Source organism: Panulirus ornatus, chromosome 5 (assembly GCF_036320965.1).
Source record: "Panulirus ornatus isolate Po-2019 chromosome 5, ASM3632096v1, whole genome shotgun sequence".
Lineage (NCBI taxonomy): Eukaryota > Metazoa > Arthropoda > Malacostraca > Decapoda > Palinuridae > Panulirus > Panulirus ornatus.
In genome coordinates, this window is record NC_092228.1 from 48,706,181 (window position 1) to 48,733,206 (window position 27,026).

Here is a 27,026-nt window from a genome sequence, read left to right on the forward strand (position 1 = left end):
TGGAAGGTACAAAATTGTTAAGTAAGGGGAGAAATATTTGTAAATTGTTATTTATTGCCAAACACAAAGAACATCATCTACATACCTAAACCAAATGGCATTAGAAGGTAAGATATCCTTTAGTAATTTTGTTTAAAAAAAGTCCATATAAAGATTACTTAGTACAGGTGAAAGAGGGTTATCCATTGCCATACCAAATTTTTGAGCATAATCTCAATTGAATTGAAATACACAGTCTTTTATACACAATTTTATCAGTTCAATGAAAACAGACTTTGAAACAAGTAAATGAATATCATCCAAGACATCAAATAAATATTCTAAAAGGCCATCAACTGGAACTTTTGTGAAAAGTGAGGAAACATGAAAGCTAACTAGTTTGAAATCAAAATTAACATTGATATTGTTTAGCTTGTTGACTAAATCTACATTGTTCTTGATACTGGAATTTGATATCTTACCCACTAGAGGGCTCAATAAAGAAACTAACCATTTTGACAACTTAAATGTGATGGAGCCTACTGAACTCACCATAGGTCTTGCTGGAAAATTCTGTTTACGTGTTTTGATAAGTCCATACATATATGGCAATGAAGGGGACAAAGATGACAAACATTTGATAAGAGAACCATTACCTTTCAACCACAACTTCAGTTCTTTATTGAAATGGGAATTAACTGCTTCTAAGGGATTTTTACTGAGTTTAGAATATGTTGTGTCATCATTTAAAAGATCATTCATTTTAGATAAATAGTTACTTTTGTCTAAAATCACAACAGTGTTAGCCTTACCTGCTTTAGTAATATGTATATCCTTGTCTTTTTTTAATGTGTTAATAGCTCTTATAAATCTTTTAGGGCAATTAGGTTCTACTGGTTTTGACATACTGGCATACACTAAACCCTTACAGATATTAATTTCATCATTAGTTAAATTACTGTATTCCTCTAAATTACAAAAAGACTTTGTGACATCAACACAGCTGGCTTCCCTGTTAGAGCACACAAAACTTAAACCATTTTTAGATTGCATGATCCATAGGCAAGGAAACAAGTTTAAGTTTAGCATATACAGAAAACCCACCAATGTATGCTGATTTACTTATTTTTATTTATTTTGCTTTGTCGCTGTCTCCCGCATTTGCAAGGTAGCGCAAAGAAACAGACGAAAGAAATGGCCCAACCCACCCCCATACACATGTATATACATACAAGTCCACACACACAAATATACATACCCATACATCTCAATGTACACATATATATACACACACAAACACATACATATATACACATGCACACAATTCACACTGCCTTTATTCATTCCCATTGCCACCTCGCCATACATGGAATAACATCCCCCTCCCCCCTCATGTGTGCGAGGTAGCGCTAGGAAAAGACAACAAAAGCCCCATTCGTTCACACTCAGTCTCTAGCTTTAATGTAATAATGCCCGAAACCACAGCTCCCTTTCCACATCCAGGCCCCACACAACTTTCCATGGTTTACCCCAGACGCTTCACATGCCCTGATTCAATCCATTGACAGCATGTCTACCCTGGTATACCACATCGATCCAATTCACTCTATTCCTTGCCTGCCTTTCACCCTCCTGCATGTTCAGGCCCTGATCACTCAAAATCTTTTTCACTCCATCTTTCCACCTCCAATTTGGTCTCCCACTTCTCGTTCCCTCCACCTCCGACACATATATCCTCTTGATCAATATTTCCTCACTCATTCTCTCCATGTGCCCAAACCATTTCAAAACACCCTCTTCTGCTCTCTCAACCACGCTCTTTTTATTTCCACACATCTCTCTTACCCTTACATTACTTACTCGATCAAACCACCTCACACCACATATTGTCCTCAAACATCTCATTTCCAGCACATTCACCCTCATGCGCATAGCTCTATCCATAGCCCACACCTTGCAACCATACAACATTGTTGGAACCACTATTCCTTCAAACATAGCCATTTTTGCTTTCGAGATAATGTTCTCGCATTCCACACATTCTACAAGGCTACCAGGATTTTCGCCCCCTCCCCCACCCTATGATTCACTTCCACGTCCATGGTTCCATCTGCTGCCAGATCCACTCCCAGATATCTAAAACACTTTACTTCTTCCAGGTTTTCTGCATTCAAACTTACCTCCCAATTGACTTCACCCTCAACCCTACTGTACCTAATAACCTTGCTCTTATTCACATTTACTCTTAACTTTCTTCTTTCACACACTTTACCAAACTCAGTCACCAGCTTCTGCAGTTTCTCACATGAATCAGCCACCAGCACTGTATCATCAGCGAACAACAACTGACTCACTTCCCAAGCTCTCTCATCCCCAACAGACTTCATACTAGCCCCTCTTTCCAAAACTCTTGCATTCACCTCCCTAACAACCCCATCCATAAACAAATTAAACAACCATGGAGACATCACACACCCCTGCCGCAGACCTACATTCACTGAGAACCAATCACTTTTCTCTCTTCCTACACGCACACATGCCTTACATCCTCGATAAAAACTTTTCACTGCTTCTAACAACTTGCCTCCCACACCATATATTCTTAATACCTTCCACAGAGCATCTCTATCAACTCTATCATATGCCTTCTCCAGGTCCATAAATGCTACATACAAATCCATTTGCTTTTCTAAGTATTTCTCACATACATTCTTCAAAGCAAACACCTGATCCACACATCCTCTACCACTTCTGAAACCACACTGCTCTTCCCCAATCTGATGCTCTGTACATGCCTTCACCCTCTCAATCAATACCCTCCCATATAGTTTACCAGGAATACTCAACAAACTTATACCTCCGTAATTTGAGCACTCACTCTTATCCCCTTTGCCTTTGTACAATGACACTATGCACGCATTCCGCCAATCCTCAGGCACCTCACCATGAATCATACATACATTGAATAACCTTACCAACCAGTCAACAATACAGTCACCCCCTTTTTTGATAAATTCCACTGCAATACCATCCAAACCTGCTGCCTTGTCGGCTTTCATCTTCCGTAAAGCTTTTACTACCTCTTCTCTGTTTACCAAATCATTTTCCCTAACCCTCTCACTTTGCTCACCACCTCGACCAAAACACCCTATATCTGCCACTCTATCATCAAACACATTCAACAAACCTTCAAATGGGTATGCTGATATACCCATTATTACTCATCTCAACATGACAGAGTTAAATTATCATCATTTCAATCTATGTTCCTTAGGGCATTACGTATTTGCAGTCCAGAGTTTATTGATGATGAGTTTGAGAAGATATATTCTATTGGATCTAAGTTAAAGTACCCTAAATCTTTCACTGATAAATCCCTTAAGTTAGCAAAGAAATTATTTCAGAGAGTTGAGCGCAAACCTCCCATTGACACCAAGAATCTTTTAGTTCTCCCTTTTAATAATAATTTTACTTTACTTCCCATGTTGCTTAAATCCTTTAATGTAAATGTTGCCTTCAGCAACAATAATACTATAAAGAATATCTTAATCAAGAATTCACCAGAAAATTCCCCTGGATGCATCTATAAAGTGCCATGTGGAAATTGTGATAAATTTTATATTGGGCAGACTGGTAAGGATCTTTCTGTTAGACTTAAGCAACATAAATATAGTATAAGAACGGGACAAGAATCAAATGCCTTGTTTAATCACGTTAAAAACTATGATAATTGTATTGACTGGAGTAATGCCATCTCAGTTATTAACTCTAACTCTATTACCACGAGAAATATCATTGAATCTTCTATTATTAAATACACAAAGAATTATAATCTTAGTATTAGTTATGGTCTATACAAATTAGATAACTTTATTGTTGATAGAATGTCTAAAATAATAAGTTTATGAATGCTCGTTGTCTGTCTTGGACAATCACATGTTTATGAAATAGCGTCCTAGCTTTGTCTCTTCGATGTATATCAACTGACTGTTATATTTCTCTCGTCTCCCCTGATGATGTGATTATTACATGAAACTTATCGTGTTTCATTTTCCCTGTGGACTCATAGGAATATCTTGATCATGTGCAATATTGTGATCCTTTCCAACATATACATATATATGAATATACGAACAAAGAATACATTTGAAGAATGTTTGTGAGAAATACTAAGAAAAGCAAATAGATTTGTATGTAGCATTTATGGATCTGGAGAAGGCATATGATAGAGTTGATAGTGATGCTCTGTGGAAGTTATTAAGAATATATGGTGAGGGAGGCAAGTTGTTAGAAGCAGTGAAAAGTTTTTATAGAGGATGTAAGGCATGTGTATGAGTAGTAAGAGAGGATAGTGATTGGTTCTCAGTGAATGTTGGTTTGCGGCAGAGGTGTGTGATGTCTCCATGGTTGTTTAATTTGTTTATGGATGGGGTTGTTAGGGAGGTGAATGCAAGTGTTTTGAAAAGAGGGGCAAGTATGCAGTCTGTTTTGGATGAGAGCTTGGGAAGTGAGTCAGTTGTTGTTTGCTGATGATACAGCGCTGGTGGCTGATTCGTGTGAGAAACTGCAGAGCTGGTGACTGAGTTTGGTAAAGTGTGTGAAAGAAGAAAGTTAAGAGTAAATGTGAATAAGAGTAAGGTTATTAGGTACAGTAGGGTTGAGGGACAAGTCAATTGGGAGGTAAGTTTGAATGGAGAAAAACTGGAGGAAGTAAAGTGTTTTAGATATCTGGGAGTGGATTTGGCAGCAGATGGAGCCATGGAAGTGGATGTGAATCACAGGGTGGGGGAGGGGGTGAAAGTTCTAGGAGCGTTGACGAATGTGTGGAAAGCAAAAATGGGTATGTTTGAAGGAATAGTGGTTCCAACAATGTTATATGGTTGCGAGGCGTGGGCTATAGATAGAGTTGTGTGGAGGAGGGTGGATGTGCTCGAAATGAGATGTTTGAGGATAATATGTGGTGTGAGGTGGTTTAATCGAGTAAGTAATAATAGGGGTAAGAGAGATGTGTGGTAATAAAAAGAGTATGGTTGAGAGAGCAGAGGAGGGTGTTTTGAAATGGTTTGGTCACATGGAGAGAATGAGTGAGGAAAGATTGACCAAGAGGATATATATGTCAGAGGTGGAGGGAACGAAGAGAAGTGGGAGAGCAAATTTGAGGTGGAAAGATGGAGTGAAAAAGATTTTGAGTGACTGGGGCCTGAACATGCAGGAAGGTGAAAGGCGTGCAAGGAATAGAGTGAATCGGAACGATGTGGTATACCGGAGTTGACGTGCTGTCAATGGATTGAACCAGGGTATGTGAAGCGTCTGGGGTAAACCATGGAAAGTTCTGTGGAGCCTGGATGTGGAAAGGGAGCTGTGATTTCGGTGCATTATTACATGACACCTAGAGACTGAGTGTGAATGAATGTGGTCTTCGTTGTTTTTTCCTAGCGCTACCTTGTGCACATGAGGGGGGAGTGGGTTGTTATTTCATGTGTGGCGAGATGGCGATGGGAATGAATAAAGGCAGATAGTATGAATTATGTACATGTGTATATATGTATATGTCTGTGTGTGTATATGTATGTATACGTTGAGATGCTTAGGTATGTATATGTGCGTGTGTGGACGTGTATGTATGTACATGTGTATGTGGGTGGGTTGGGTCATTTCTTTTGTCTGTTTACTTGCGCTACCTCGCTAACGCGGGAGACAGCGATAAAGCAAAATAGATATATATATATATTAAAAGTTAATATTATGTAGCATATAATCTCTGAATTTTGAAGCTTTAATTATTTTTGTGTCACCCATAACAGAAAATGCATTTCATAGCCTATGATATAAGAAAATGTATTTCATTGCCTATAACATCGTTCTTAATATCTTGAGAAATGTTTTATGGATAGGATGTGTTTCATGTTGCAATTAAGTTTGTGTCTCGGGAAATTTCTTTGGGAAAAGGCATACTTTTTGTCTTCATCTTTATTCTCCTTTAATAAACTCATGCCCTTTGTTTTTGCTCCAAGCCAGGCTGAAGACCATTACTGCAATTGAGTTGTTTGGAGATCCTCTTACATCCATTTTGGCCTTCAAGAGTGATGATGTGGATATCCTCAAGGTGGGAGGCATTTTGGTTGAACATGGATGGAACATCAATATCATCCAGCATCCTCCTGGGTGAGCATTTGGGAGATCTACCTTCTGCTGGATAGGTTAAGTATATGGGTGACCTTAATTCTTCATTGTGCATATAATCAAGATGATGAATATCATTCTTTACTATGAAAGTGCTTCCACTCCTGTGGTGGATCAGTTATCTATGTGGTAAACATTTACATGTCTTTGGGTCACCATTAGGCACAGAAAATTAAGCTCTGATTCTAAGGCATAATTTCTGAGCTAGATAGCGTGAGCAGAGGATGTGCTTACCACCCTACCTGCTCCTGGATTCCTTCATCTTGACAATTCTTGTTATCACACTAACTCGTTAGACATTGCCTGAAGTGGGGTGCTGATGTGCAATCGTAGGCTTCAAGAATGTGGTTAGTTTTTTTTTCTCTTTTTAGGTACTGATTAATGGCTATTGGTAATTGATCATATTTGATTGCAGTACAGAAAATATATGTTTCTTAATGAGATGCAAATAAATGAATTAACATAAAATTATGTTGATAGAACTTTTTGGGCATATGTTTCCATTATGTAAGTTATTTATGCTTTGAAAATGGAAAGACTATTCTTTCTGAGGCTTTGTCTTGAAAGTATGAGAGATTCTCTAAGATATTCATTCAGTTTTTCTGTGAGTGCTTGCTTGTTTCAGCCATTTAGAAACAACCACACAGTTGACATCATTAACTCACTCCTAGCTGACTGACAGATTAGTGTTAAGCATTAAGCAGGTCATTGGCATTGTCTCAAAAGCAGCTACAGTTCATACAGAGACAAGTTTTTTGAAAAAGGAGAGAAGGAAGGCAGGATAGAGTAATAGAACTGGAGGAAAAATTGCTCATCGGATACTACCTTGGAGAGAAAAGGGTTTTGAATTTTTTAAGCTTACATTTTTTTCTCCTCTTCTTTCTCTCCCCATGAGCATGAAAGCATATCCATATTAAGGGTGAGCATTTAGAGAAAAACTTCCTGGAAAGAAACCTAAACCTAAAAACAAATATACACACCTTCATAGGTAATTTAGAGGTGCATTGGTATTTACATCTACTGAGTGGAATCCCCAGAGATAGACTTACAGTGTCTAATCTAAGACATCTAATGAAGGTGATAAATGTGTGAAAGACCAGTTTTCTTGATTTCCTCTAGTGATGTGTTTTTGAGGAAGGCTGAGTTAGAGTTCACGTTTCTTACATTATGTGCTCTAATGTACAGCCCATGTTAAGCCAATGAGGTTAATTTATTCTTAACCCCATCATGATATTTCTTGCCATATGCAGTAATTCCAATCACAAGACAGAGCATCTGTTGCAACTGCCCCTGTGCTAAAACTTGAGATTCACTTGTCAGGATTAGTGCACTGGGTCTAGTAGCAAAGAGATCCTCATGGATGGCTTTTTCCTTATGAATATTTTTGACATTATGCCTGATCTTAAAAGGGCACCTGCCCAGACACTGTGTACTTCTTGGAGATAAGAGACTTAAAGAGAAAGCCTGTGGACAATGCCAGGAAGAGAATCTTTTTCATTCACTCTAAGAGAGGTAGGGATATGCAAGAGCATTTGTACATCAGGCAGTGTACAACCATGATATTATCAAAAAGAGATAAAATTCTGCACCCTTGACTCAAGATATTCTGGGATGTTAGAAAAAACATTGGATGAACATTTCCTTTATGGTGGGGTGGAAGGACTTTTGAACCTCCATCCAAGGGCAAGCACCTCCACCAACTTGTAAGGAATGGAAGCCCCACCCTTAATTATGCCTCTGTCTAAACCATAAGAGATGTTGTTGGAGATATACAAGTTTGGCAGACTACAAGTTCAAGAGGTTCTTGGGGGAGTACTCCTGAAAGATCTATGTTTTCTGCAGGAAAGAATTTGTTTACCCAGAAGGTAACCATTGGCTTGCAGCTTTGCCATGTTGTTGCACAAGGCTGCAAAACTGAACTTATCCAGAGGTTACTCTTATTGACATCTGGGACCATAAGACAGATGCAGCATTTACATTGTCCTGAGCATTATGCCTGGTGAATCAAAGAGTTCAAGTATGAGAGTTCCAGTCTGTCTCTATCCACATAAAGTTTTAGATGGGAATAAAGTAGGTTTTGTTTAGGTTAATGAGAAAGGACACTTTGTGAAAAGAGTTCAGGACGTGAAACCCTTGTCTTGCACATTCCTTCTTTGAAGTTGAATTCATTAACGGATCATTGAGGTAAGTCAGAGCTCCTGCTTTGGTGGAGGTTAATTTTGTGAGCAAGGCTGAATTTCCTAAGATAGAAATTTGGGGGAATGTGCATAAACCAAATGGAATCAGTTTGAATTCCAAAATCTTTCTCATTCTAGGATGCTTTGAAATTAAGCACCCTTTAATTCAGGCTGATTGACCATTTATATGAGTGTAAGATCTAGTGAACACTCTGTAAAGTGGTCATCTTGAAGTCACGTTTCAGTATGTGGGTGTTTAGAGATGACAGATCCAAGAGCATTCTTTCTGTGTTTCACTTCCCTTTTTAGGACTGGAAGAAATATTGATAAAAGGTGGTCTTACTTCAGTCACTTGTCGGGCTTCAAAAATCTCACAAGTTCTGGAGTCAGCCATGAGTGGCAAGAAGCTATTTCAAGTGGAAGTACTTTTGAAAGAATACACCGTAGCCTTTGACAGAGACAGATTTAAAGGCCCTCTAAAAGTGATCTTGTCCCTTGTAAGATTAAGTCCCAAATTCTGTCATCTCCCTGTGCTTTCATGTAAATTGATGACAGTTTTCTTTACACTGAGTTCTAGAAGATGTGGCTCTAAGAACAATCTGAATGGCCTCATAGCAAAGAATGGAGTCATAAAGGGTGAGGACTACAACAGCTCTTAGTGCTCTCCTTTATCAAGAGAAGACAGGCTGTCATCTGTGTACTGAAGTTTACATATCAGAGATGGCATAAAAGCCTGCATGGACCTGAAATCTGCTTTAAGGCATGCCTTAAGACTCTGTCATTGATCATTAGTTTAGTTCTATGCTCCATCAGTGAGCCTTAGTTTAATTGTATTCTCTCTCAGTGGTGGATGGGATTCACTCATGCTAGAAATATCTGCGGAGACTTTAAGTTGACTTTCTAGGGTGATGAGGGAGGATGAATTAAACAATTAACAAGGGACCCATGAATTACTAAGACTTGATAGACATTCTTGACTCATAGGAAGGGGCCCCAAAATATCCTTTAAAGGAGGGAGAGTGAGGAATAGATGATGGGTCTTGCAACTGTATGGTAGGATGTGAATGAAATTTGAAATGATAATTAAGCTAGGGAAAATGATTTGGTAAACAGAGAAGAGGTAGTAAAAGCTTTGCAGAAGATGAAAGCCGGCAAGGCAGCAGGTTTGGATGGTATTGCAGTGGAATTTATTAAAAAAGGGGGTGACTGTATTGTTGACTGGTTGGTAAGGTTATTTAATGTATGTATGACTCATGGTGAGGTGCCTGAGGATTGGCGGAATGCGTGCATAGTGCCATTGTACAAAGGTAAAGGGGATAAGAGTGAGTGCTCAAATTACAGAGGTATAAGTTTGTTGAGTATTCCTGGTAAATTATATGGGAGGGTATTGATTGAGAGGGTGAAGGCATGTACAGAGCATCAGATTGGGGAAAAGCAGTGTGGTTTCAGAAGTGGTAGAGGATGTGTGGATCAGGTGTTTGCTTTGAAGAATGTATGTGAAAAATACTTAGAAAAGCAAATGGATTTGTATGTAGCATTTATGGATCTGGAGAAGGCATATGATAGAGTTGATAGAGATGCTCTGTGGAAGGTATTAAGAATATATGGTGTGGGAGGGAAGTTGTTAGAAGCAGTGAAAAGTTTTTATCGAGGATGTAAGGCATGTGTACGTGTAGGAAGAGAGGAAAGTGATTGGTTCTCAGTGAATGTAGGTTTGCGGCAGGGGTGTGTGATGTCTCCATGGTTGTTTAATTTGTTTATGGATGGGGTTGTTAGGGAGGTAAATGCAAGAGTCTTGGAAAGAGGGGCAAGTATGAAGTCTGTTGGGGATGAGAGAGCTTGGGAAGTGAGTCAGTTGTTGTTCGCTGATGATACAGCGCTGGTGGCGGATTCATGTGAGAAACTGCAGAAGCTGGTGACGGAGTTTGGTAAAGTGTGTGGAAGAAGAAAGTTAAGAGTAAATGTGAATAAGAGCAAGGTTATTAGGTACAGTAGGGTTGAGGGTCAAGTCAATTGGGAGGTGAGTTTGAATGGAGAAAAACTGGAGGAAGTGAAGTGTTTTAGATATCTGGGAGTGGATCTGTCAGCGGATGGAACCATGGAAGCGGAAGTGGATCATAGGGTAGGGGAGGGGGCGAAAATTTTGGGAGCCTTGAAAAATGTGTGGAAGTCGAGAACATTATCTCAGAAAGCAAAAATGGGAATGTTTGAAGGAATAGTGGTTCCAACAATGTTGTATGGTTGCGAGGCGTGGGCTATGGATAGAGTTGTGCGCAGGAGGATGGATGTGCTGGAAATGAGATGTTTGAGGACAATGTGTGGTGTGAGGTGCTTTGATCGAGTAAGTAACGTAAGGGTAAGAGAGATGTGTGGAAATAAAAAGAGCATGGTTGAGAGAGCAGAAGAGAGTGTTTTGAAATGGTTTGGGCACATGGAGAGAATGAGTGAGGAAAGATTGACCAAGAGGATATATGTGTCGGAGGTGGAGGGAACGAGGAGAAGAGGGAGACCAAATTGGAGGTGGAAAGATGGAGTGAAAAGGATTTTGTGTGATCGGGGCCTGAACATGCAGGAGGGTGAAAGGCAGGCAAGGAATAGAGTGAATTGGAGCGATGTGGTATACAGGGGTTGACGTGCTGTCAGTGGATTGAATCAAGGCATGTGAAGCGTCCGGGGTAAACCATGGAAAGCTGTGTAGGTATGTATATTTGCGTGTGTGGACGTGTGTATGTACATGTGTATGGGGGGGGGTTGGGCCATTTCTTTCGTCTGCTTCCTTGCGCTACCTTGCAAATGCGGGAGACAGCGACAAAGTATAAAAAAAAAGAAAAAAAAAAAAAAAAATTAAGCTATGCTGTATTCAGCGGATTGTTTTCAACTTTGGTGTGAAAAAGATTTCAGAGGACATTTTCCTCTACATACAGGAGCACCAATAGGGGATGGTGACCTTTATATGCCTGTAATGGGTTCAGGGAAGCCTATAAAAAGTCTGCAGTAGGCTTTGGGTGCCAAGTCGGATGTAGGGTAAGGAAAAATCCAAGAATATCCACAGCTGATGTGGCACTTTACACCTTAGTGTTTGTCATTCCATGAAAGAAAAGGAATTCTACCCTTCTTTTGCTCTTGTATCAGATGATGGGCTCTCACAAGATCTGCCTTTTTTCTTTAACAAGACAAAATGAGGAAGTAGCAATTTTTCAAAAAGCACACCAGTAGAACTAAACAATGAAATCCACCTCTGACACATCAAATATTTTTGAGGGAGGAAGATGCATTTTGAAGTGGAGCTGCCATGTTAAGCATTGGGTTCATCAGTGCATCCCTAACACTTGGTAGTACTAAATACTTTGGTCCTTGCTACAAAAGAAGCCCAGCCTAGAAGAATTCCAAGATCTGGTAAGGAAGATGATTATCTGGAGACTGTGTTAAAAAAGAAAGCACAACTGAGCATACAGAGAAAAACTACTCAGGAGTGAGACTCTCTGGGGGCAGGTAACCTTTTATAAGTATTTAGAAAAGAAAAACACTGAAGTGAAACAAAATAATTTAGCACTCAAAACCTGCAGTAAAAACTTGGTTTGGAGTAGCCAAGCTGTAGGGGTAGGGCCAAAGAACTAATAAACCTCAGAAATGGATTAAAACTTTCAACTCTCTGATTGGAGCTCCTTCCATTATGTCTACGAGACACAACTCAGCTGATATACATAATATGGGACCTGAAGTAGGAGAGAATGAATGATAAACCATCTCCTTATTAGTCCCCAAGCATGATGTTACTGATAAGCTAGTCAAGGAATGGTACTAAAGTGAATGTTGGTTATCATCATTTCCTCCAGGCCTGATGCATAGATCTTATCACATGAACTTACTTAGGGACACGATCACTTTATCAGACAACATAATTTGGGTGCTGATGCCTACCAAATCCTTTGGCTTCTTGACAGAAAGATGGATGAAGCCCATACAGTACTACATTCCAAAGAACATCCCTCATCAAAATGCTTACTAGTATGTCATCAGTATACCAGCTGGGACAATGGGACTTTCTTGTTGGAGGTATGACTTATCTACATTTTTATTCTCAAATTCGCAACAATGACTCAGGGATTGAGGTATCTAGCCTTAGGAAGATCCTAACAGTACCCTAGGAGCTCCAGGTCATTTACCGGGGATTACCTCACAAGATAGTGGCATAACACAAGAGCCATACCATAGGTGGGATAGACTGACAACTGAAGCTGAGCTTGGAATAAAAAGTTAACTACATTAACATTCACCAGCATTAGGTAGCATTAGGTAGGCAAGCAATAGGGAAAGGGAGATGATTTTAATTTAGGCATCAAGAAGCACAAAAGAGGTACAGTACTCACAGCTAAAGGTGCCCTGGCAAAAAACTCCTCTCTGGAAGTCCCCATTTTAAAAGAATAACTTTCACCTTGCTGGTAATTACCTAATTTTCAGACCTTTGGGGCATCCCATGTCCTCTAGTTGAGCCACAGGACTTGCTAGATATCTAGCGGCCAGTGATTTCATCTGCCCATTGTAACTAAGCGGACATATCTCCATCATCAGGTTGTTCCACTTACCTTGGCTTTACTATAAAATCAAAGTTCCGATGAACTATACATTCGCTGTCCCACAGGACCAAATTATGGAAGCTATTTGTCTGCTGTAACATCTATTAAGGTCACTATGATGATTAAAAAAGATGGAGGTTTGACAGATTCATGTGTCTTTCTAGGTTGGCACTCTCATGGGGTTTGAGAATTTTTGCTGATTTTACAACTACAGCTACTCTACCACTACTGTAACTTCCCTTGCCTGGCACCCATGGACACAAAGCTTCCAAAGAAAAAGACTAGAAACAACCAAAATGCAAAGGAAGCAGGAGGAACGGGGCAGCAGGGGGGGAATGTGAGTTGGGTCATGTTACCAACGTATTCACCATGATAATTTCCAGACATGCTTTGTATGAAAGGTGGAATGCTTGATATAAATACAAAGCTTAGAATTATATACAGTACACTCTTACATGCATACAATTACTAAAAATACAGTGTCCACAAAAAACTTTGTTTGCCTCCCTGTACATTTTCAAAGGTTACGTCACACTTACATTTTAGTGCTTTGTCATCTCTCCTTTGGGCTTGATTATCATAAGCAGATGTCTGAGTATGGATGTGGTAAAGTATCTGAAGCATTTAAGGTCCATGTTTTAGATTCTGAAGGAAGCAAAGCACTGATGAGGTGTTTTAGGAAGCTATCGCCTCACTGTGCATTCTAAGTGCCAACCATGCTAATAGAATTAAAGTGCATTCATTTCCTTGCACCCAGAGGTGAAATTCCCAGTATGAAGTTGCAATCAGGATGATAGCATGAGACATTCTGATATGGGTTGATGGTGCTCACACCATTAGAAACACTGGTCTCAGTGACTAGAACGAGGAGAATAATAACACTATGAGAGCATAATGTGCTTGTACCCACCTTGCCGAATATTGCCTATGAAAATATTTGGAGGGTGGAAAGTGTTTTATCGTGGACACCATGGTAGTATGTATATATATATATATATATATATATATATATATATATATATATATATATATTTTTTTTTTTTTTTTTTTTATACTTTGACGCTGTCTCCCGCGTTTGCGAGGTAGCGCAAGGAAACAGACGAAAGAAATGGCCCCCCCCCCCCCATACACATGTACATACACACGTCCACACACGCAAATATACATACCTACACAGCTTTCCATGGTTTACCCCAGACGCTTCACATGCCTTGATTCAATCCACTGACAGCACGTCAACCCCTGGTATACCACATCGCTCCAATTCACTCTATTCCTTGCCCTCCTTTCACCCTCCTGCATGTTCAGGCCCCGATCACACAAAATCCTTTTCACTCCATCTTTCCACCTCCAATTTGGTCTCCCTCTTCTCCTCGTTCCCTCCACCTCCGACACATATATCCTCTTGGTCAATCTTTCCTCACTCATTCTCTCCATGTGCCCAAACCATTTCAAAACACCCTCTTCTGCTCTCTCAACCACGCTCTTTTTATTTCCACACATCTCTCTTACCCTTACGTTACTTACTCGATCAAACCACCTCACACCACACATTGTCCTCAAACATCTCATTTCCAGCACATCCATCCTCCTGCGCACAACTCTATCCACAGCCCACGCCTCGCAACCATACAACATTGTTGGAACCACTATTCCTTCAAACATACCCATTTTTGCTTTCCGAGATAATGTTCTCGACTTCCACACATTTTTCAAGGCTCCCAAAATTTTCGCCCCCTCCCCCACCCTATGATCCACTTCCGCTTCCATGGTTCCATCCGCTGACAGATCCACTCCCAGATATCTAAAACACTTCACTTCCTCCAGTTTTTCTCCATTCAAACTCACCTCCCAATTGACTTGACCCTCAACCCTACTGTACCTAATAACCTTGCTCTTATTCACATTTACTCTTAACTTTCTTCTTCCACACACTTTACTAAACTCCGTCACCAGCTTCTGCAGTTTCTCACATGAATCCGCCACCAGCGCTGTATCATCAGCGAACAACAACTGACTCACTTCCCAAGCTCTCTCATCCCCAACAGACTTCATACTTGCCCCTCTTTCCAAGACTCTTGCATGTACCTCCCTTACAACCCCATCCATAAACAAATTAAACAACCATGGAGACATCACACACCCCTGCCGCAAACCTACATTCACTGAGAACCAATCACTTTCCTCTCTTCCTACACGTACACATGCCTTACATCCTCGATAAAAACTTTTCACTGCTTCTAACAACTTGCCTCCCACACCATATATTCTTAATACCTTCCACAGAGCATCTCTATCAACTCTATCATATGCCTTCTCCAGATCCATAAATGCTACATACAAATCCATTTGCTTTTCTAAGTATTTCTCACATACATTCTTCAAAGCAAACACCTGATCCACACATCCTCTACCACTTCTGAAACCACACTGCTCTTCCCCAATCTGATGCTCTGTACATGCCTTCACCCTCTCAATCAATACCCTCCCATATAATTTACCAGGAATACTCAACAAACTTATACCTCTGTAATTTGAGCACTCACTCTTATCCCCTTTGCCTTTGTACAATGGCACTATGCACGCATTCCGCCAATCCTCAGGCACCTCGCCATGAGTCATTTTTTTTTTTTTTTTTTTATACCTCGTCGCTGTCTCCCGCGTTTGCGAGGTAGCGCAGGGAAACAGACGAAAGAAATGGCCCAACCCCTCCCCCCCCATACTCATGTACATACACACGTCCACACACGCAAATATACATACCTACACAGCTTTCCATGGTTTACCCCAGACGCTTCACATGCCCTGATTCAATCCACCGACAGCACGTCAACCCCTGTATACCACATCGCTCCAATTCACTCTATTCCTTGCCCTCCTTTCACCCTCCTGCATGTTCAGGCCCCGATCACACAAAATCTTTTTCACTCCATCTTTCCACCTCCAATTTGGTCTCCCCCTTCTCCTCGTTCCCTCCACCTCCGACACATATATCCTCTTGGTCAATCTTTCCTCACTCATTCTCTCCATGTGCCCAAACCATTTCAAAACACCCTCTTCTGCTCTCTCAACCACGCTCTATTTATTTCCACACATCTCTCTTACCCTTACGTTACTTACTCGATCAAACCACCTCACACCACACATTGTCCTCAAACATCTCATTTCCAGCACATCCATCCTCCTGCGCACAACTCTATCCATAGCCCACGCCTCGCAACCATACAACATTGTTGGAACCACTATTCCTTCAAACATACCCATTTTTGCTTTCCGAGATAATGTTCTCGACTTCCACACATTTTTCAAGGCTCCCAAAATTTTCGCCCCCTCCCCCACCCTATGATCCACTTCCGCTTCCATGGTTCCATCCGCTGACAGATCCACTCCCAGATATCTAAAACACTTCACTTCCTCCAGTTTTTCTCCATTCAAACTCACCTCCCAATTGACTTGACCCTCAACCCTACTGTACCTAATAACCTTGCTCTTATTCACATTTACTCTTAACTTTCTTCTTCCACACACTTTACCAAACTCCGTCACCAGCTTCTGCAGTTTCTCACATGAATCCGCCACCAGCGCTGTATCATCAGCAAACAACAACTGACTCACTTCCCAAGCTCTCTCATCCCCAACAGACTTCATACTTGCCCCTCTTTCCAAGACTCTTGCATTTACCTCCCTAACAACCCCATATATATATATATATATATATATATATATATATATATATATATATATATATATATATATATATATATATATACCAATATTTATCCCTGGGGATAGGGGATTAAGAATACTTCCCACGTATTCCCTGCGTCTCGTAGAAGGCGACTAAAAGGGGAGGGAGCGGGGGGCTGGAAATCCTCCCCTCTCGTTTTTTTTTTTAATTTTCCAAAAGAAGGAACAGAGAATTGGGCCAGGTGAGGGTATTCCCTCAAAGGCCCAGTCCTCTGTTCTTAATGCTACCTCGCTAATGCGAATAGTTTGAAAAAAAAAAAAGAAAAAATATATATATATATATATATATATATATATATATATATATATATATATATATATATATATATATATATGTATATTATCCCTGGGGATAGGGGTGAAAGAATACTTCCCACGTATTCCTCGCGTGTCGTAGAAAGCGACTAGAGGGGACGGGAGCGGGGGGCCGGAAATCCTCCCCTCCTTGTATTAACTTTCTAAAATGGGAAACAGAAGAAGGAGTCACGCGGGGAGTGATCATCCTCCTCGAAGGCTCAGAGTGGGGTGCCTAAATGTGTGTGGATGTAACCAAGATGTGAAAAAAGGAGAGATAGGTAGTATGTTTGAGGAAAGGAACCTGGATGTTTTGGCTCTGAGTGAAACGAAGCTCAAGGGTAAAGGGGAAGAGTGGTTTGGAAATGTCTGGGGAGTGAAGTCAGGGGTTAGTGAGAGGACAAGAGCAAGGGAAGGAGTAGCAATACTCCTGAAACAGGAGTTGTGGGAGTATGTGATAGAATGTAAGAAAGTAAATTCTCGATTAATATGGGTAAAATTGAAAGTTGATGGAGCGAGGTGGGTGATTATTGGTGCATATGCACCTGGGCATGAGAAGAAAGATCATAAGAGGCAAGTGTTTTGGGAGCAGCTGAATGAGTGTGTTAGCGGTTTTGATGCACGAGACCGGGTTATAGTGATGGGTGATTTGAATGCAAAGGTGAGTAATGTGGCAGTTGAGGGAATAATTGGTATGCATGGGGTGTTCAGTGTTGTAAATGGAAATGGTGAAGAGCTTGTAGATTTATGTGCTGAAAAAGGACTGATGATTGGGAATACCTGGTTTAAAAAGCGAGATATACATAAGTATACTTATGTAAGTAGGAGAGATGGCCAGAGAGCGTTATTGGATTACGTGTTAATTGACAGGCGTGCGAAAGAGAGACTTTTGGATGTTAATGTGCTGAGAGGTGCAACTGGAGGGATGTCTGATCATTATCTTGTGGAGGCTAAGGTGAAGATTAGTATGGGTTTTCAGAAAAGAGGAGTGAATGTTGGGGTGAAGAAGGTGGTGAGAGTAAGTGAGCTTGGGAAGGAGACCTGTGTGGGGAAGTACCAGGAGAGACTGTGTACAGAATGGAAAAAGGTGAGAACAATGGAAGTAAGGGGAGTGGGGGAGGAATGGGATGTATTTAGGGAATCAGTGATGGATTGCGCAAAAGATGCTTGTGGCATGAGAAGAGTGGGAGGTGGGCTGTTTAGAAAGGGTAGTGAGTGGTGGGATGAAGAAGTAAGAGTATTAGTGAAAGAGAAGAGAGAGGCATTTGGACGATTTTTGCAGGGAAAAAATGCAATTGAGTGGGAGAAGTATAAAAGAAAGAGACAGGAGGTCAAGAGAAAGGTGCAAGAGGTGAAAAAAAGGGCAAATGAGAGTTGGGGTGAGAGACTATCATTAAATTTTAGGGAGAATAAAAAGACGTTCTGGAAGGAGGTAAATAGGTTGCGTAAGACAAGGGAGCAAATGGGAACTTCAGTGAAGGGCGTAAATGGGGAGGTGATAACAAGTAGTGGTGATGTGAGAAGGAGATGGAATGAGTATTTTGAAGGTTTGTTGAATGTGTCTGTTTTGGTCGAGGTGGTGTGCAAAGTGAGAGGGTTAGGGAAAATGATTTGGTAAACAGAGAAGAGGTAGTAAAAGCTTTGCGGAAGATGAAAGCCGGCAAGGCAGCAGGTTTGGATGGTATTGCAGTGGAATTTATTAAAAAAGCGGGTGACTGTATTGTTGACTGGTTGGTAAGGTTATTTAATGTATGTATGACTCATGGTGAGGTGCCTGAGGATTGGCGGAATGCGTGCATAGTGCCATTGTACAAAGGCAAAGGGGATAAGAGTGAGTGCTTAAATTACAGAGGTATAAGTTTGTTGAGTATTCCTGGTAAATTATATGGGAGGGTATTGATTGAGAGGGTGAAGGCATGTACAGAGCATCAGATTGGGGAAGAGCAGTGCGGTTTCAGAAGTGGTAGAGGATGTGTGGATCAGGTGTTTGCTTTGAAGAATGTATGTGAGAAATACTTATGGATCTGGAGAAGGATCTGGAGAAGGCATATGATAGAGTTGATAGAGATGCTCTGTGGAAGGTATTAAGAATATATGGTGTGGGAGGCAAGTTGTTAGAAGCAGTGAAAAGTTTTTATCGAGGATGTAAGGCATGTGTACGTGTAGGAAGAGAGGAAAGTGATTGGTTCTCAGTGAATGTAGGTTTGCGGCAGGGGTGTGTGATGTCTCCATGGTTGTTTAATTTGTTTATGGATGGGGTTGTTAGGGAGGTAAATGCAAGAGTCCTGGAAAGAGGGGCAAGTATGAAGTCTGTTGGGGATGAGAGAGCTTGGGAAGTGAGTCAGTTGTTGTTCGCTGATGATACAGCGCTGGTGGCTGATTCATGTGAGAAACTGCAGAAGCTGGTGACTGAGTTTGGTAAAGTGTGTGGAAGAAGAAAGTTAAGAGTAAATGTGAATAAGAGCAAGGTTATTAGGTACAGTAGGGTTGAGGGTCAAGTCAATTGGGAGGTGAGTTTGAATGGAGAAAAACTGGAGGAAGTGAAGTGTTTTAGATATCTGGGAGTGGATCTGTCAGCGGATGGAACCATGGAAGCGGAAGTGGATCATAGGGTGGGGGAGGGGGCGAAAATTTTGGGAGCCTTGAAGAATGTGTGGAAGTCGAGAACATTATCTCGGAAAGCAAAAATGGGTATGTTTGAAGGAATAGTGGTTCCAACAATGTTGTATGGTTGCGAGGCGTGGGCTATGGATAGAGTTGTGCGCAGGAGGATGGATGTGCTGTAAATGAGATGTTTGAGGACAATGTGTGGTGTGAGGTGGTTTGATCGAGTAAGTAACGTAAGGGTAAGAGAGATGTGTGGAAATAAAAAGAGCGTGGATGAGAGAGCAGAAGAGGGTGTTATGAAATGGTTTGGGCACATGGAGAGAATGAGTGAGGAAAGATTGACCAAGAGGATATATGTGTCGGAGGTGGAGGGAACGAGGAGAAGAGGGAGACCAAATTGGAGGTGGAAAGATGGAGTGAAAAAGATTTTGTGTGATCGGGGCCTGAACATGCAGGAGGGTGAAAGGAGGGCAAGGAATAGAGTGAATTGGAGCGATGTGGTATACAGGGGTTGACGTGCTGTCAGTGGATTGAATCAAGGCATGTGAAGCGTCTGGGGTAAACCATGGAAAGCTGTGTAGGTATGTATATTTGCGTGTGTGGACGTGTGTATGTATATGTGTATGGGGGGGGGGGGGGGTTGGGCCATTTCTTTCGTCTGTTTCCTTGCGCTACCTCGCAAACGCGGGAGACAGCGACAAAGTATAAAAAAAAAAAAAAAAAATATATATATATATATATATATATATATATATATATATATATATATATATATATATATATATATATATATATATATATATATATATATATATATATATATATATACGCGAGGAGTGCCCATCCTCCTCGAAGGCTCAGATTGGGGTGTCTAAATGTGTGTGGATGTAACCAAGATGAAAAAAAAGGAGAGATAGGTAGTATGTTTGAGGAAAGGAACCTGGATGTTTTGGCTCTGAGTGAAACGAAGCTAAAGGGTAAAGGGGAAGAGTGGTTTGGGAATGTCTTGGGAGTAAAGTCAGGGGTTAGTGAGAGGACAAGAGCAAGGGAAGGAGTAGCACTCCTCCTGAATCAGGAGTTGTGGGAGTATGTGATAGAGTGTAAGAAAGTAAATTCTAGATTGATATGGGTAAAACTGAGAGTTGATGGAGAGAGATGGGTGATTATTGGTGCATATGCACCTGGGCATGAGAAGAAAGATCATGAGAGGCAAGTGTTTTGGGAGCAGCTGAATGAGTGTTTTAGTGGTTTTGATGCACGCGACCGGGTTATAGTGATGGGTGATTTGAATGCAAAGGTGAGTAATGTGGCAGTTGAGGGAATAATTGGTATACATGGAGTGTTCAGTGTTGTAAATGGAAATGGTGAAGAGCATGTAGATTTATGTGCTGAAAAAGGACTGGTGATGGGAATACCTGGTTTAAAAAGCGTGATATACATAAGTATACGTATATAAGTAGGAGAGATGGCCAGAGAGCGTTATTGGATTACGTGTTAATTGATAGACGCACGAAAGAGAGACTTTTGGATGTTAATGTGCTGAGAGGTGCAACTGGAGGGATGTCTGATCATTATCTTGTGGAGGCGAAGGTGAAGATTTGTGGGGGTTTTCAGAAAAGAAGAGAGAATTTTGGGATGAAGAGAGTGGTGAGAGTAAGTGAGCTTGGGAAGGAGACTTGTGTGAGGAAGTACCAGGAGAGACTGAGTACAGAATGGAAAAAGGTGAGAACAAAGGAGGTAAGGGGAGTGGGGGAGGAATGGGATGTATTTAGGGAAGCAGTGATGGCTTGCTCAAAAGATGCTTGTGGCATGAGAAGCATGGGAGGTGGGTTGATTAGAAAAGGTAGTGAGTGGTGGAATGAAGAAGTAAGATTATTAGTGAAAGAGAAGAGAGAGGCATTTGGACGGTTTTTGCAGTGAAAAAACGCAAATGAGTGGGAGAGGTATAAAAGAAAGAAGCAGGAGGTCAAGAAAAAGGTGCAAGAGGTGAAAAAGAGGGCAAATGAGAGTTGTGGTGAGAGAGTATCATTAAATTTCAGGGAGAATAAGAATATGTTTTGGAAGAAGGTAAATAAAGTGCGTGAGACAAGGGAGCAAATGTTCGATGATGATACAGCGCTGGTGGCTGATTCATGTGAGAAACGGCAGAAGCTGGTGACTGAGTTTGGTAAAGTGTGTGGAAGAAGAAAGTTAAGAGTAAATGTGAATAAGAGCAAGGTTATTAGGTACAGTAGGGTTGAGGGTCAAGTCAATTGGGAGGTGAGTTTGAATGGAGAAAAACTGGAGGAAGTAAGGTGTTTTAGATATCTGGGAGTGGATCTGGCAGCGGATGGAACCATGGAAGCGGAAGTGGATCATAGGGTGGGGGAGGGTGCGAAAATTCTGGGAGCCTTGAAGAATGTGTGGAAGTCGAGAACATTATCTCGGAAAGCAAAAATGGGTATGTTTGAAGAAATAGTGGTTCCAACAATGTTGTATGGCTGCGAGGCGTGGGCTATGGATAGAGTTGTGCACAGGAGGATGGATGTGCTGGAAATGAGATGTTTGAGGACAAAGTGTGGTGTGAGGTGGTTTGATCGAGTAAGTAACGTAAGGGATGTGTGGAAATAAAAGAGATGTGTGGAAATAAAAAGAGCGTGGTTGAGAGAGCAGAAGAGGGTGTTTTGAAGTGGTTTGGGCACATGGAGAGAATGAGTGAGGAAAGATTGACCAAGAGGATATATGTGTCGGAGGTGGAGGGAACGAGGAGAAGAGGGAGACCAAATTGGAGGTGGAAAGATGGAGTGAAAAAGATTTTGTGTGATCGGGGCCTGAACATGCAGGAGGGTGAAAGGCGGGCAAGGAATAGAGTGAATTGGAGCGATGTGGTATACCGGGGTTGACGTGCTGTCAGTGGATTGAATCAGGGCATGTGAAGCGTCTGGGGTAAACCATGGAAAGCTGTGTAGGTATGTATATTTGCGTGTGTGGACGTATGTATATACATGTGTATGGGGGGGGGTTGGGCCATTTCTTTCGTCTGTTTCCTTGCGCTACCTCGCAAACGCGGGAGACAGCGACAAAGCAAAAAAAAGAAAAAAAAATATATATATATATATATATATATATATATATATATATATATATATATATATATATATATATTTTTTTTTTCCATACTATTTGCCATTTCCCGCGTTAGCGAGGTAGCGTTAAGAACAGAGAACTGGGCCTTAGAGGGAACATCCTCACCTGACCCCCTTCTCTGTTCCTTCTTTTGGAAAATTAAAAAAAAAAAAAAACAAGGAAAGGGAGGATTTCCAGCCACCCGCTCCCCCCCCATTTAGTCGCCTTCTACGACACGCAGGGAATACGTGGGAAGTATTCTTTCTCCCCTATCCCCAGGGATAATATATATATATATATATATATATATATATATATATATATATATATATATATATATATATATATATATATATATGTACATATATATATATATATATATATATATATATATATATATATATATATATATATATATATATATATATAGTGGTGATGTGAGAAGGAGATGGAGTGAGTATTTTGAAGGTTTGTTCAATGTGTTTGATGATAGAGTGGCAGATATAGGGTGTTTTGGTCGAGGTGTTGTGCAAAGTGAGAGGGTTAGGGAAATTGATTTGGTAAACAGAGAAGAGGTAGTAAAAGCTTTGCGGAAGATGAAAGCCGGCAAGGCAGCAGATTTGGATGGTATTGCAGTGGAATTTATTAAAAAAGGGGGTGACTGTATTATTGACTGTTTGGTAAGGTTATTTAATGTATGTATGACTCATGGTGAGGTGCCTGAGGATTGGCGGAATGCGTGCATAGTGCCATTGTACAAAGGCAAAGGGGATAAGAGTGAGTGCTCAAATTACAGAGGTATAAGTTTGTTGAGTATTCATGATAAATTATATGGGAGGGTATTGATTGAGAGGGTGAAGGCATGTACAGAGCATCAGATTGGGGAAGAGCAGTGTGGTTTCAGAAGTGGTAGAGGATGTGTGGATCAGGTGTTTGCTTTGAAGAATGTATGTGAGAAATACTTAGAAAAGCAAATGGATTTGTATGTAGTATTTATGGATCTGGAGAAGGCGTATGATAGAGTTGATAGAGATGCTCTGTGGAAGATATTAAGAATATATGGTGTGGGAGGCAAGTTGTTAGAAGCAGTGAAAAGTTTTTATCGAGGATGTAATGCATGTGTACATGTAGGAAGAGAGGAAAGTGATTGGTTCTCAGTGAATGTAGGTTTGCGGCAGGGGTGTGTGATGTCTCCATGGTTGTTTAATTTGTTTATGGATGGGGTTGTTAGGGAGGTGAATGCAAGAGTTTTGGAAAGAGGGGCAAGTGTGAAGTCTGTTGGAGATGAGAGAGCTTGGGAAGTGAGTCAGTTGTTGTTCGCTGATGATACAGCGCTGGTGGCGGATTCATGTGAGAAACTGCAGAAGCTGGTGACTGAGTTTGGTAAAGTGTGTGAAAGAAGAAAGTTAAGAGTAAATGTGAATAAGAGTAAGGTTAGTAGGTACAGTAGGGTTGAGGGTCAAGTCAATTGGGAGGTGAGTTTGAATGGAGAAAAACTGGAGGTTGTAAAGTGTTTTAGATATCTGGGAGTGGATCTGGCAGCGGATGGAACCATGGAAGCGGAAGTGGATCATAGGGTGGGAGAGGGGGCGAAAATCCTGGGAGCCTTGAAGAATGTGTGGAAGTCGAGAACATTATCTCGGAAAGCAAAAATGGGTATGTTTGAAGGAATAGTGGTTCCAACAATGTTGTATGGTTGCGAGGCGTGGGCTATGGGTAGAGTTTTGCGCAGGAGGATGGATGTGCTGGAAATGAGATGTTTGAGGACAGTGTGTGGTGTGAGGTGGTTTGATCGAGTAAGTAACGTAAGGGTAAGAGAGATGTGTGGAAATGAAAAGAGCTTGGTTGAGAGAGCAGAAGAGGGTGTTTTGAAATGGTTTGGGCACATGGTGAGAATGAGTGAGGAAAGATTGACCAAGAGGATATATGTGTCGGAGGTGGAGGGAACGAGGAGAAGTGGGAGACCAAATTGGAGATGGAAAGATGGAGTGAAAAAGATTTTGTGTGATCGGGGCCTGAACATGCAGGAGGGTGAGAGGAGGGCAAGGAATAGAGTGAATTGGATCGATATGGTATACCGGGGTTGACGTGCTGTCAGTGGATTGAATCAGGGCATGTGAAGCGTCTGGGGTAAACCATGGAAAGCTGTGTAGGTATGTATATTTGCGTGTGTGGACGTATGTATATACATGTGTATGGGGGTGGGTTGGGCCATTTCTTTCGTCTGTTTCCTTGCGCTACCTCGCAAACACGGGAGACAGCAACAAAGAAAAAAAAAGAAGAAAATATATATTTTTTATTTATTTTGGTTTGTCGCTGTCTACCATGTTAGCGAGTTAGCGCAAGGAAACAGACGAAAGAATAGCCCAACCCACCCACATACACATGTATATACATACACTTCCACACAAGCAAATATACATACCTATACATCTCAACGTATACATGTATATACACACCAGACATATACATATATACACGTGTACATAATTCATACTGTCTGCCTTTATTCATTCCTATCGCCACCCCACCACACATGTAATAACAACCCCCTCCCCCCTCATGTGTGTGAGTTAGTGCTAGGAAAAGACAACATATCCAGGCCCCACAGAACTTTCCATGGTTTACCCCAGATGCTTCACACACCCTGGTTCAATCCATTGACAGCACGTCGACCCGGTATACCACATCGTTCCAATTCACTCTGTTCCTTGCACGCCTTTCACCCCCCTGCATGTTCAGGTCACAATCACTCAAAATCTTTTTCACTCCATCTTTCCACCTCCAATTTTCTCTCCCACTTCTCCTTGTTCCCTCCACCTCTGACACATGTATACTCTTTGTCAATCTTTCCTCACTCATTCTCTCCATGTGACCAAACCATTTCAAAACACCCTATTCTGCTCTCTCTACCACACTCTTTTTATTACCTTAAATCCCTTGTACTCTTTCATTACTTACTTGAACAAACCACCTCACACCACATAGTGTCCTCAACCATCTCATTTCCAGTACATCCACCCTCCTCAGCACAACTCTATCTATAGCCAACGCCTCGCATCCATATATCATTGTTGGAACCACTATTCCTTCAATCATATTCATTTTTGCTCTCCGAGATAATGTTCTCGCCTTCCACACATTCTTTAATGCTCCCAGAATTTTCGCCCCCTCCCCCATCCAGGGACTCACTTCCACTTCCATGGTTCCATCCGCTGCCTAATCCACTCCCAGATATCTAAAACACTTTACTTCCAGTTTTTCTCCATTCAAACTTACCTCCCAATTGACTTGTCCCCCAACCCTACTGAACCTAATTACCTTGCTCTTATTCACATTTACTCTTAGCATTCTTCTTTCACACACTTTACTAAAGTCAGTCATCAGCAGCTGCAGTTTCTCACCCGAATCAGCCACCAGCACTGTATCATATGATACAGCAAACAACAACTGACTCACTTCCCAAGCTCTCTCATCCACAACAGATTGCATACTTGCCCTTCTCTCCAAACCTATTACATTCACCTCCCTAACCACCCCATCCATAGACAAATTAAACAACCATGGAGACATCAAGCACCCTCTGCCGCAAACCTACATTCACTGAGAACCAATCACTTTCCTCTCTTCCTACACGTACACATGCCTTACATCCTCGATAAAAACTTTTCACTGCTCCTATCAATTTGCCTCCCACACCATATATTCTTAATACCTTCCACAGAGCATCTCTATCAACTCTTATCATATGCCTTCTCCAGATCCATAAATGCTACATACAAATCCATTTGTTTTTCTAAGTATTTCTCGCATACATTCATCAAAGCAAACACCTGATCCACACATCCTCTACCACTTCTGAAACCACGCTGCTCTTCTCCAATCTGAAGCTCTGTACATGCCATTACCTTGTCAATCAATGCCCTCCCATATAATTTCCCAGGAATACTCAACAAACTTATACTTCTGCCGGCAAGGCAGCAGGTTTGGATGATATTGCAGTGGAATTTATCAAAAAAGGGGTTTGCTGTATTGTTGACTGGTTGGTAAGGTAATTATTATTGTATACATGACTCATGGTGAGGTGCCTGAGGATTGGCAGAATACTTGCATAGTGCCATTGTACAAAGGCAAAGGGGATAAAGGCGAGTGTTCAAATTAAATAGATATAAGTTTGTTGAGTAAATGTGAATAAGAGCAAGGTTATTAGGTACAGTAGGGTTGAGGGTCAAGTCAATTGGGAGGTGAGTTTGAATGGAGAAAAACTGGAGGAAGTGAAGTGTTTTAGATATCTGGGAGTGGATCTGGCAGCGCATGGAACCATGGAAGCAGAAGTGGATCATAGGGTGGGGGAGGG

The 27,026-nt window shown here is 41.2% G+C and overlaps 1 protein-coding gene across 1 annotated transcript in view; it reads left to right on the top strand.

Annotated features, from left to right (window-relative positions):
• Positions 1–27,026, top strand: part of LOC139748816 (sphingosine-1-phosphate lyase-like) — a 194,993-nt gene that overhangs the window by 108,748 nt on the left and 59,219 nt on the right. Inside the window, exon 11 of the mRNA XM_071662247.1 lies at positions 5,898–6,144. Within this exon, the coding sequence (XP_071518348.1) occupies positions 5,898–6,144 (247 nt within the window). The remainder of the gene's footprint in view (positions 1–5,897; positions 6,145–27,026) is intronic.